The sequence below is a fragment of the Urocitellus parryii genome, chromosome 5 (assembly GCF_045843805.1).
Source record: "Urocitellus parryii isolate mUroPar1 chromosome 5, mUroPar1.hap1, whole genome shotgun sequence".
Lineage (NCBI taxonomy): Eukaryota > Metazoa > Chordata > Mammalia > Rodentia > Sciuridae > Urocitellus > Urocitellus parryii.
The window spans coordinates 46,307,961-46,321,715 of record NC_135535.1 but is presented as its reverse complement, the minus strand read 5'-3'; the positions used below and the strand labels follow the sequence as shown (position 1 = coordinate 46,321,715).

The following is a 13,755-nucleotide window of genomic DNA, read 5'->3' as shown; positions in this document are numbered from 1 at the left end:
CATTTGGTAGTCCTATGAGCGATGTCTGAAAAGGTTACAATTGCTGTACATCCTTGCCAATGCTTTTTATTGTCTATCATTTATATAATCATCTTAGTGGATATGAAATGACATAGCATTGTGATTTTGATTCTCTGATGGCTAATGATGGTGAGCATCTTTTTATATGCTTATTTGTTTCTTTTTTGGAGAAGGTAGACTTCTACTGAAGTCCTTTGACTATTTTTAAATTGGGCTGTCCTTTAATAGTGAATTGTAGGAGTACTTTATATACTATACTTACAATTCCTTTTTAAATACATGATTTGAAAATATTGTTTCCTATTCTGTGGGTTGCCTTTTCTCTTTCTTGATAGTGTCATTTGAAGCATACTTTAAAATTTTATGTAGTTTAATTTATTCTTCTTGGTTTATTGTACTTTTCATGTCAAGTTAAAGAAACCATTGACTAATTGAAAATCATGAAGATTTATACCTTTTATCTTAATATTTTTAATTTTTTTAGCTCATATGTAACATGTAGGTATCTGATCCATGATACAAGGTAGGGTTCAATTTCATTTTTTTTGGTAGGGGGGGCGTGTTGTTTTAACATTATTTGTTGAAAGGATGCTCCTTAACCTATTGAATTATCTGATACTCATGATAAAAATCAATTGACCATAATGTGTAGGACAATAAAGTTTTAGAGTCATGTATCTACAGAAATTGTGAGCAGATCATTATAATATGAGTAATATAGAATGAAATTATTTACTTCACATGACTTTAATGGTTATTATTAGTTTGATGTATGGCTGTAACTCCAAATTTGGGCATTGTGAGGATTGGAAATGGTGAAGCCAAGGTGAATGAAAAAGGCTTTGCAGTGCAAATTACTGAATCAAGAAACTTACTTGGCAAAATGGTCTTATAGCGATTTTTAGTTCCATGACGTGGAATGTCAATTTCTTTGGGATCCACAAAGTTCATTGGTATTTCCTGCAAAAATAAATGATATCAAATTCGTGTATCTAACGCTGACACAAAGAAAATCTTCACAGGGGGCCATTTGATCCATGCTGTATTGGACTTCAAAGTCCTTTATAAAACAACAGACTGCCACCTCTGGCTGCCCCACACCCTTCCTTTCATAAACATGCTGGGTGCACCCTGTCAAGCTGACTTCTAAGAAGCAGTGCTCTGTATCAGAAAGCATTATGTTATATGTAGCCATTAAAGAGCCATAAAATGCTTAGATTTTAAGAATCATGTTGTGACACAATTGCTGGAATGACATAGATAGCTGAAAAGTAGATTTTTACAAGGCGTTCAGGTTTTTAAAAAATCTTTATGTAAGTATAGTACCAAAAAAATCTCACTCTGATGGATCCTTCTTTAATATTAATTATGGATTTTTAAAATAATGATTAAAGCCTCCCTCCCAAAGGGGCACATATCAAAGAGTTTTTGTTGTTGTTGATTCAAGCAATGATGACATAATTGTTTTTTTTTTTAATTAAGGAAAGGCTTATAGTTGGATTGTTTCATTTGTGCTTGTAAATACAATATGTTTAAATGAATGGTATACAGATACTTTCTCTCACTTAAGAATATAAATGTCCTTATTTGGTTAGAATATATGTCATAGTTCTCAAATGATTAAGAGAGAGCACAATTAGAATAGAAGTGTCTCTACATGAAGGCATTAGACATGAAAATGAGCATTTTTAGCTAATAGGGGCAAAGAAAGCAATGGGCAAGAATTTTCAAAAGAACCAAAACAAATATTTTAGGATTTGGTTAATCAAAATAGTATGTTTTCCAACATAAAATTATCCAAAGGATTGCTTAAGTAAGGTTAATGTGAAATAAAATAACTTTTGTGTTATTTAATGCCTGATAAGTATAAATTCCTCTGATCACATAAAATAATATTTTTATTACTTTACTCCAATGGAAAATACAGCTCAACCTACTAATATTCTTTGAAATGAAAGAACTCATCTATAAATTAATTCAAATTATCCTAGTTTTCAGTCAATCTGAAACTTTGAGAAAAGTCTGACTATATTATGGATTTGAGGCTTGGTCTGCAGAGCAGAGCAGCTTACTTTCCATTAACTTCTGTTATTTTAGATTTTTATAATATTCTCTGATCCACCTACATGTTTTAACTTCTCAGTTCCAAGTTACCAAATGACCTAAATTGTTGAGTGTTCAATAGAAAACATATGCTCATGCCTGATCATTTTAAACAGGTCAGTCTGTTTTGGCAAAGCCATGAAGTAGGTAATATCTTTATTCCTTACTTTTCTTTCATTTTACCTCCTGTTTTATGACACACACACTGACAATCTGTCATCTTCCAGCATTTTTCTTTTCTTGGATATTCCTTGTTGGCCTTACCTGTCCTTTCAGGGAAGTAGATTACTCTAAAAGCTTATTTCACAAACAAAGGCCACCTTGGTTCAGAAAAGAATCCTAGGTGTGCCTTTGGTTAGCTGTGTGATCACTGGCTGGTTCTTTTATCCCGGTAGGTCTCATTTTCTTCTCATATAAAAATATGACACACAGCAGAGTATAATTTTGAAAACCTCCATGTTTGTATTTGACTTAAGACAATTAATAGTAGTTGATAGGACTAACAGTTGACCTATCTGTACTAGATCTTTTGCCTTAGCATGGCTGCAAATATTTAAACTGATCCTAGAATTTACTTTATTCAATTTACTCTATTCAACCTATGTGGCTTAAGGTATACGACTGATTTAAGATGCAAGTTGATCTACCAAATAAATATTCCCTTTGGACAACAATTAAACCTAAGAAGTCGAATCTGATGCCTGAGTCCAAACTCTTTGGGTATATATATGTTGTTATGCATAAAGTTATCACCTAGAATATTGATAGGTCCAAAACACTTGGTTTTCTTTCTGTGTTCTTTCTTTCATTTAAGAGCACCATATGCATCCTGTTGGTCAAGACAAAAAAAAAAAAAATGGGTATCAATCCTGACTTCTTCATTACTTCTGGCTACCTTTTGTAGGCTTAAAAGATTCTCTTTGTAGGTTTATGGATTCTCTCCATTTTCAAGATAGAGTGTGATCTTTTTAAAATAGAAGTTTAAATGCATATATGATTCTAAAAAATATTTTTGAGGCTCAATTTATCCCTCTTCTCATCTTGATTTTGGTGTTCCTGTTAAATTGAGTTGTGGGAAGCCATCCTCACACGTGATTTGAGTTACCTCCCTGGCTGGGTGAGAGGTGCTTAGACACAGCTGTGTCAGAGCTATTCCCCAACCTTCTCCAGGCCTGAGGGCTTGTCCATGCGGAGGCTTGTCTGGCCACTGCCAGGAAGACACAATCATTGCCCCTGACCTTGGGATGCTGCCCCCTTAACCTTCATTGGATGGGATTTTCCCTGGAATTTTTTGTTCCCCAATAAAAGTCCACTCCCTGGCATGTTTCTCTCTCTCTCTCTCTCTCTCTCTCTCTCTCTCTCTCTCTCTCTCTCTCTCTTTCTCTTTCTCTTTCTCTTTCTCTTTCTCTCTTTCTTTCTCTCTCCTCTTCAGTAATCCTTGCTACTGCATTAGGTGACTGGAGGTGGGGGCTAGGAGGAGCCATCCTGGAGCTGGTTTAAAGGTAATTAGAGTCTTATCTCTTTAATTTAAAACTCCCTAGCATTTTGCTCACGGTTTGAACCTTCTTTAATGAAGCCAGTGCTGGTCGCTGGGCAGATTGAATAATTTAATTCCTCAAAAGGTGAAAACGACTTTTTTTTTTTTTAAATCCTGAAATGCTCCTTTTGTCTATGGCTGTGCCACCCTGCATGTGCCCAATCTCTTCAGAAATGCTCCTTCTCTGCCCAGCTTCTTTGTACCATTGCATTGCCTGGTCAGCTCTTACACACTCTGCCTTAATTTAGCTGCTGCTGTGTAGTCTGAACACTTAATCAACAGTTGATAAGACAGTGGGTAGTTCTAAAACCATCATGCATTATTATAAGCATTTGTTTGCTATAAGCTGCTTGAGCCCAAGGTAGCATCATTCCCACGTGTATCTCATCATTTTCCATATGTATAAAAATACTGAAGGAAAAAATAAATGGCAGGCTCACCATGAATTCACTTTGGAGTAAATGTGAGCTTGCCACGACGTCCCTCAGCTGTGACCTGGTGAGGATTCGGCTGGCTGACTGAAGGTATTCCATGGCCACCTTCTCCCGTGGGGTTGGAATAGCCACGAAGGGTTCAACATTCCCCAAGCTACTCATGTCCAATGTAAGAGATACATTGGATCCTCGTCTACATGGAAAAATAACATTATTAGGTTAAACATCACATGAATTATTTTGATCATACAAATTGGTCTTTTTGAAAATGCATGTAATTCAGCAAGAACTTTTACAGAAATAAGGACCAAATGTATTTTTTCTTTTGGTGCCATGATTGATAATAGCAACTACTCACAAATCCTTTATAGAAAACTGATAATTTTATTTTTTGCAAATAACTCCGAATTGAGAACATGTACTATAATTTACTAATAGATATAGTTGTTATGGAAATAATAGGATGGCTAATTATATTTAGTTAAAAATTTAGGGAACGTAAACACATTTGAATTGAGAAAAATCAGACATAACATAAATTTTTAATTACACATATGTCTGAAAATCCAGTAATAAATCATGTTGACATATAATATTTTGACATCAATGTACTGTGCTTATGATTTTACTGGACATAGGAAATATAGAGAAAAATGTCTTTAAGTACTCCCCATGAAAAAGTAGAACAAGGTAATGCATCTATTGATTAGCTTTACTTAGCATTCCACAAAGTATACATATTTCAAAACATCATATTACACAAATAAACACACTTATACTTTTCAAATAAAACATAATAAAAATTTAAAAACCCCACAATCTCTGTTTTGGTTCAATTTATTGCATTTGAAATACAATTTAAAAGTATAGGGCTGGGGTTGTGGCTCAGTGGTAGAGTGCTTGCCTTGGATGTCTGAGGCACTGGGTTTGATCCTCAGTACCACATAAAATAAACAAATAAAATAAAGGCATGCTGTCTACAACTACAAAATTTTTTAAAAGTATACACACACACATATGCATGTATATATATACATATATATATATGTACATATATATATGTATTTTCTAACTTCTGAGTGAATCCTTAGCTTCTGTCTCCACCATTGCTTTATATATAGATGCATGTCTACGTGGAAATGTATGTATGTACTGCTATTTAACTCTGTGGTGACCTATAAGAAACTGTAGAGATCACAGGCCTGTAAACTAAGCTCCAATTTATCTTCCCTTTATAATTACACTCCTTTCTTTGGGAAGTGAGGTGGGGCTCTTTCAGTGTATGAAGACCCCAGGGTCCTGGGTGGAAGGTGTAAGTGACTCTTACAGTTAAAATAGCTGTAAGGAACATAACAGTAAAATAGCATGTGACAGAGACAGCAAGGCTGTTCCTATAAAATAGCATGTGAGAGACTGAGGGTCAAAGACAGAGACTGCATTCATACTAATTGGTAGATTTAAAGGGGTCTTTGGAGTGTGTCAGGAGATTAAATATGGTGCCAAATGGTTGGTGTTGCACAGGAGGGAACAATAGATCAAAGCAAATAAGAGTAAAGACAGTAAGAGTAGATAGTAGGCCCAGAAGGTTAATCCCTCCAAATGGTGCTCTCCATACTTGCTATGGATTAGATTGCCACATCAGGAGATAGTTAATCGGTTAGAGCCTTTTTGTGTGTGTGTGTGTGTGTGTGTGTGTGTGTGTGTGTGTTGCTGGGGTTTGAACCCAGGGCCTTGTGCATGTGAGGCAGGCACTCTACCCACTGAGCTATATCCCTAGCCCTAGAGCCTAATTTTAAACAATGGAAAAATATGAGAATATAAAACCAAAAATCCACTGAACAAAACGTTGCAGCTTCAGTGCAATTCTAGTTCGATAATTGTTTTTAAAGAATAATATCATTTCATTGTTTATTTTTGCATTTGCTTATTCATTAAATAAATTAAAAAAAATATTGTGCTAGGGATTGAACCCATGGCCTCAGGTGTGCTGGGTAAACACTGTACCCCTGAGCTATACTCCAGTGTTATTTTAATCTCTAAATAGTTTTAATTTCTTCTTATTCTTGATGGTCATTTAAGTGCTTGAACATTAATATTCCTTATTAATGTCTAATTATCCAACATGGAACTTAGAGATGGACTTCTAATGGTTGGGATTTCTTGATTCTTTCTTTGAGAGAAACACTGCAATAATTTTTTTCTAAATATTCCACAGATGCTTTCGCTGTTGGTTTGATCATGTCTGTGTGTAAGTCCTGTGTTACCCATTTGCACATTTATATATACATATCACCTTATTTATTATACTATTACATGTTGTTAAAGATATTATTTCAGTGTATTCTTTCCTATTTTCCTATTGAATTTATCAAAGCCTGTGATATGGATGTAGGTCTTTCACAATAATCACTTGTACTCTTTCTTAATTTTGTACAGTTTTGACATTATCTATTTCAGTCAATGTGTCAATTGAAGAATTAAGAGTGATATATCTTTACTGTAGATCTTATCAATGTTTCTTTCCTATTAATTTTATATTTGTTCTTACATCTGACTTTTAAAAATTTTAATATTGACATGTCTGGCTTTTATTTTGGAGTGTCTCTGAAAGATGTTTTCTCATCTTATTATTATTCTTTTTTAATTAATTAATTAATTTTTAATTTTTTAATTTGTTCTTTTTAGACAGTAGAATGTATGTTGACATATCATATATATGGAGTATAACTTCCCAATCTTGTGGTTGTGCTTGATGTGGAGTTACACTGGTCGTGTATTCATATATGAGCATAGAAAAGTTATGTACTATTCTTTCTACCATCTTTCCTATTCCCATCCCTCCATCCTTCCCTTCATTCCCCTTTGTCTAATCCAGTGAAATTCATTTTTTCCCTTTTGAATTATTGGGTCATTAATTTGGGAAAAGCATTCTGAACGCCTCATAAAATAATGCATATTTTATAGAGGGATGAATGTCTCTCCCCTCCACTTTTTAAATTTTTTGGTTGTTGTTAGTGATATCAGCAGGGCTTCTTGTGTTTCTTAATAGGAGGTAAAGAGCTGAGGAGGAGCAAAGAATGGTTCTACTTTTAGACCAAGAATATCAATATATTTTTAGTGGGAAAACAGTTTTTAAAGTTCCTTGATCCATTTCTTCTGGTCACTAATTTCATGAAAAATCTTTCCCAATTACAATAATGTTTTCTATCAGCCTTACCTTTTAGTATATTTGTGAGGATTTGACTTTTGCTGGTTTCAATAGATATTTTAGTAAGGAGTGGTGAGATGATGTCTAAGGGGTTGCTAATCACATGCCATTTTGAATTATGATTGCATTTAATTTTCAGCTTCAAAAGACAAAAGTGTCTACAATCTGTCAATGAAGTAACACCAGAGCCACTCTAGGTTTAGTAGGTGGTAAGGTCTCTTCCACACAGTTGGACAGTGCAGATACACAAAGGAGGAGTCATTTGAGTTGTGCCCTGAAGGTAAAGTTTCAATAGGTAAATTTTGGGGAGACAATTATTTCAGAGAGATAGTGTGGAAGGAGAAAATGATAAGACAACTTTGAGAAATGACAGAGAAGCTGTTTGATCAGAAGTTCAGTTATGTAAAAAACTTGGTTTACATAATGGAAGACAGGATCATTTATCTGAGATGAGAGGGAGGCAAGAGTTGAGAACCTCTAAGGCTACTGGAAGTCTGCCCAAATCCAGGAGCAAAAGGATCAGAACATGGAGGTTTGTCAACTTCTGTTTTGGCTTCCCAGGGCACTTCCTGCCCAAACCTGGGAGACCCCATGTCTAAGGTCCATTTGCTTTAGTGTGTAAGTATGAAAGGAGTCTGTGCTAAATAGAGACCCAATGTAGCATTTTCATGTAAACTGAAATGTAAACTGTCATCCTGGTAAGGGAAGGAAGAAAGGAAACTAACATTTGTTAAATATTTATTATTTGCCAAGTATTATCATAAGGACTTTCACATATGGTAGCTCAATATTCATAGCCTTCTGCAATATTACTTCCCCTCATTTTACAGGTGAAGGGATCACCAACTTAGAAACCCAACGTGGATGTATAACCGATGTGATTCTGCAATCTGTATACAGGGGAAAAATGGGAGTTCATAACCCACTTGAATCAAATGTATGAAATATGATATGTCAAGAGCTATGTAATGTTTTGAACAAATAATAATAATTAAAAAAAAAAAAAGAAACCCAACGTGGAGCAAAGATTCAATCCAAGTTACAATATAAAATCTGAGCTCTTTCATTTTTGCCTCCCAAGGCAAGGAGTAGGGTGGGCAGATTGTGATAGACTATAAATGCCCTACGTGAGGGAAAGTCAAGTCACTGGAATGCGAGTATTTGTACCAGTGTTCTGGTACAAATTTTATCTTTACAGTTAAACTTGTCTGGGCTCAAAACTTTCCTCTCCATGCCCTTGTGGTGAAACTTCGGTAAGGCCGTCTAGACTTGCTGCTTTTGAACTTTCTTCTTTTATGAAAGAAACCCTATCTCAGAAGGTTATTAAAAGGTTAACTGGATAATGTAAGTAAATTGCTTGTGATGCTTGGCTATTATTAACTTTGGGTAATAATGGGCAAAGTCTTACTTAACTGTCACATTTAGTTCTCTAAGGGATCTATTTTAGGAGGTCTTTACAAAAACTCGAACATTGTTTTTACTGAGATTAATGCTTTGAATTCAGTGGTTATAATCTACACATTTGTCACGAAAGAAAAACACATCCTTCTTGATAACCTATTTATCTTAAAGTTTCTCTTTATTATGGCAAATTCATTTCCCCTGAATCCTAAACAACTCTAAAGCACTTTGCCTCAACACCTCAGACAATGTTTGAAAGTTCACTTATGGAGTTAAATTTGCACAAGCTCTTGACCTCACAGATAGCATTTTCCACAAAACAGTCCTTATCATGGTAAGTACTCTCTGTCCTGTCCGTGAAATATGATGGTAGGATGTCATGACCTTAGAAAAAAATCTTTGCTTTTGTTAATTCTTATTCTCAAGGAACAGGCAATATTTAGATTAAGTGAAATATGGTGGAATTAGGAAATCTAATCAGTAGAATAAAAAAATAGTAAAATATTTGGGCACTTCCTAGTCAGGTCTTGTGCTTAGAGAGAAGAGATGAAATATACTCATGTTTTAATTTTTTTCATTATATAAATAATGCAAGTTCATTAGAGGAAATCTATAAAGTTTAGAAGTTGTAAAAAAAAGGAATTAAAATCACTCCTACTCATGTATTCTTTACTTGCCTTTAAATTGACTTTTAAACTTTGCTGTTTTGTGGGCAGCGATGGCAGTGGCTTATTATTTTATTTCTTTGGTTAAAGATGAGGATAAGCTAGATTTTCATTTGTTTATGTAGGTCTTTACCTTTGAGAATTTTCTGTTCATTCTCTTCATTCTCTTTCCTCATTTTTATATTGTAACATTAATATATTTATTATTGACTAGGCTGATGTTTATATGACATTGTCTGATGTATATGTTGCAAACATATACTTTCTTATTGTCTTGAAACATGAAGAATTGTTTAAAATTTATATTTAGGTTCAGTCTATTGTTAATCTTTACTTTGTAGAGGATTCTTGCATTGCTTTAATTCATAAATTTGAATTAAATTGAAATTTAGTTTCTTAAATCTTTTAATGTATTTATAATTTATTTTGGGGTATGGGAAAGGAAAAATCCTCAAGGTCTTTTTTGTTGTTGTTGTTGGGGGTGGTACTAGGGATTGAACTCAGGGGCACTTAACCACTGAGCTACATCCTCCCCCCTGCCTTTTTTTTTTTTTTTTGCATTTTATTTAAAGACAAGGTCTCACTGGGTTGCTTAGTGCCTCATTTTTGCTGAGGCTGGCTGTGAACTGGTGATCCTCCTGCCTCAGCCTCCTGAGCCGCTGGGATTACAGGCATACACCACCTGCCCAGCTTCAAGGTCTTTGTTTTCTTTTCAAACAGGTTATCAATATTTATAGCACTTTGCTGAAAAATCTAGAGAGGGATATAATTTATAAAATAGGAATGTTATTTGTTTTTGTTTGGTACTGGGGATTGAACCTAAAGGCACTTAACCACTGAGCCACATCCCCAGTCTTTTTTTTTTTTTTTCTTTTGAGACAGGGTTTCACTAAGTTGCTTAGGGGCTCACTAAATTTCTGAGACTGGTCTCAAACTTGCACTTCTCCTGCTTCAGCCTTGCAAGTAACTGGGAATACAGATGTGTGCCATTGAGCCCAGTTGGAATGCTATAACTAACTAATGATTTGAAAGGTAAAATACTATTTTACTGAGCTAAGAGAATATGAATTTGATCAATCACATCCATAAACCAAAATGGTAAGAAGTGAGCATAGAAGCAAAAAGACATTTCTAAAGCAAAGCAAACACAAATTATGGAAAAAATTAAAAAAAGACAGAAAAATATCTAAGTGATTTAGAGAAAAAATCAATAAAATAGTAGAAGTCTGAGACCTTTAATTAAAAAAAAAACAGTGCTTAAAAGTAAGACAGAACTTCTATTGAAAGTCTTGCTTCTATTTTGTAATGTAGCTGTGAACAAACTGTTTAGCTTTTTTAGTGCCTCATGATTGCTGTTGGACAAAAGGGAACGTAATAAAAAGCCTTATCGAGCTGCTGCTGTAGCACCAATTATTATTTATGCCAAAAAATAAAGAGGAGGGAGGAAATTCAAAAGATACCATTGCAAACAATTGAAGGAAAAAGCAAATTCTTAAGGAAAGGTAACAGGAATGCAATAAACATTAACATGCTAATTTCAATTAAGTAAAAAGGAAAACATGTCTAAATATTGTGGGCCAGGGCCACACATCCAGTTCAGCAAGAGAATATAAACATTTCAGCTGAAATTGTTCAATTCCTCATCACTGTTTCTAGAAATACAAGAACACTGCAGCTGAGTGTTGGCAGAGCTGAGAAACCAGGCATTTATTTTCCTAGTAGGTGAGGGCCAGAACTTTGGGTGTTAGAAGCTGGATTTAGGGGGCTGGGGTTGTGGCTCAGTGGTAGAGCTCTTGCCTAGTATGTGTGAGGCACTGGGTTCGATCCTCAGCACCACATATAAGTAAATAAAAAATAAATATCCATCAACAACTAAAAAATAAAAGTAAAAATAAAGAAGCTGGATTTAGGCAGAAGGGTACAGTTTCCTGTGTTGTGTGAAAGGGACTAATTCTTAACTGTGCTACTCCTTCTGTAGTGCTGACCATGGAATGCTATGAGACTTCAAGCCTGGCACTTTATTCAGTACCCAGTAAAGAACAGAAATAGGAGTAGAACAAGATGAGAGAAATGGCCAGTCTGCCTGCAGTGTAGGAAGATGTACTTCTCAGACTCCTGGATGATAAAATTACTTTTCAGTGGGAAATGGTGGCAGCTGTTTATCTTGAAGAACTTGAAATGAGAAAAGAAAGATATGCATCTTAATGATTATAAGAATTTCACATAGAGTGAAAGCAAACAGATTTGACCTTTGAGAATGTTTTTGGTTTTGTTTTAAAAAATACATAATTTGCCCAGAGCCGTCTTCATTAGTATATACATCTTTCACATGATAGGAAGAACTTTATTTTTATTTTTTTTTAAGAGAGAGAGAATTTTTAATATTTATTTTTTAGTTTTCAGTGGACACAACATCTTTGTTTGTATGTGGTTCTGAGGATCAAACCTGGGCCGCACGCATGCCAGGCGAGCGCACTACCACTTGAGCCACATCCCCAACCCAATAGGAAGAACTTTAACACTGACATTCTCCTCACTAGATCTAAAAATGTGAGTCCAAGGACTTCAGCCCAACCTTGCCTCCCTGTATGTTATAATAGTTCATTTGAATAACAAAGGATAGGAAAATAGTAAAATGGAGAGATGGAATTCCTTTACTACATGTGGATTGACTGGCCACCAAAGCTCTTTGCAACTTCAATTCTTTGGCTTTTAAATACCAAGGGTTAATAGTATCTAATTAATAATCCGCTGTTTCCATCTCTCTCTCTCTCTCTTTCAGTACTGGAGATTGAACCCAGGGGCACTCTTCCACTGAGCCACATCTCCAGCCCTCTTTTATTTTAAATTTTTAGACAGGTTTTCACTAAGTTGGTGGGCCTGGTCTTGAACTTGTAATCCTCCTGCCTCAGTCTCCCAAATTGCTGGGAGTACAGTCATGTGCCACCAGTTCCAACCTGTTTTCATCTCTTTATCTTCAAGTAAATGATATGTAGTACCCTTTTTCTGGACCACTTGACAGATGAGAGTGAGGAGAAAGATACCAAGCACTAGGAAAGTTATTTACTGTGACAAAAATTCAAGGTTACTAATCTCTAGAAGCTGTAATAAAGGAATAGGTCCTATATAAAAAGTATAAAAGATATCAGGTCCGGGATCTAGAAGATAATAAATTTCACTCGAAAGTAAAAAGAAAATCTTGTAATATATTGAAAGAACATTTTTGGTGTGGAAATATGGGAAATGATCCATTTTTCTACCTGAAATCACCTACTTCATTGGGTAGACTGTTGCTCTTCCTTTTAAATGATTTGCAAAAAGTTTTTGCATTTGTACCATGATATCAGATCTTTCATAGGCACATAGGACAAGGAAAAATTTAATACACTTTTATTATTTAAAAACAGTCATTTAAAAAGCATATAAATTGAAGTTGTTGCATTATTCTTTAAGTACTGCCCTAAGGATCCGAGCTTAAATAGATGCTAGGCCACTTTGCTTAAACTCACTGGATCTCAGACTCCTTAATTGCAAATAAGGATAATGAAACTCATGGGGTTGTTTCACATTATAAAATGTAAGGAAGGAAAAATATGTGAAATTTTCCAGCACATAATACACATTTGCAAATGATGATGATGATGATGATGATGATGATGATGATAATAATAATAATAATAGTAGCAGTAGTAGTAATTCTTACTTCACATATATAGCTGGGAAAGTGGTGTGGGCATACCCTGATAAATATTTGAAGAAGTCAAGGTTGGTAAAATTGGTTAGTGAGTGAAAGTTTGCAGCAGTGTTATAAATATAACAGTGATCACTTGAGATGAGACCATTTTTCATACCCCATGGACTTAAAATTTTTACCTCATGTGTTTACAATTAGCACACTATTTTCTAACCAAAAGGCATATTCACTGCAGAAAAACTAACAAGCATAGATAAAAAGAAAGAAAATTATTCCATAATAATGATACTTAGAGTAATTGCTGATAACATTTTGTGAATGGTCTTCAAGTCCTTATATGTATGACAATTACTCAATATATTATTTTATGTTTTAATTTTTTTATAAACTAAATATATCTTGAATGTCTTTTAATGTCTCAGATTTATTTAAAGGCTGTTTTCAAACATTCTGTAGTATCCCTCTGTGTGGATGTATCAATTGTTTATTTAACTAATATCTTATTTTTGGACAGTAAGTTATTTTCAGTTTTTTACCATTATAAACAAAACTGCAGTAAACAACCTTGTACTTAAGTGTGCATTTCCATGCTTATTTTTTTAGTTAAGGCATTTAAAAAACTAACTCAAAATCTCTGAGTTTGAAGAAGTTGCTGGACACAAGGGGCTTGGAAGAAGCATGAAGCTGGACTC

At 34.6% G+C, this 13,755-nt stretch overlaps 1 protein-coding gene across 3 annotated transcripts in view; it reads right to left on the bottom strand.

The window, feature by feature from the left end:
• Positions 1–13,755, bottom strand: part of Ptprr (protein tyrosine phosphatase receptor type R) — a 249,710-nt gene that overhangs the window by 42,925 nt on the left and 193,030 nt on the right. For all 3 annotated transcript variants that reach the window (XM_026386614.2, XM_077798697.1, XM_026386616.2), the window contains 2 exons: positions 4,102–4,288; positions 897–981 (listed from right to left, as the gene is read on the bottom strand). In XM_026386614.2, the coding sequence (XP_026242399.1) occupies positions 897–981; positions 4,102–4,288 (272 nt within the window). The remainder of the gene's footprint in view (positions 1–896; positions 982–4,101; positions 4,289–13,755) is intronic.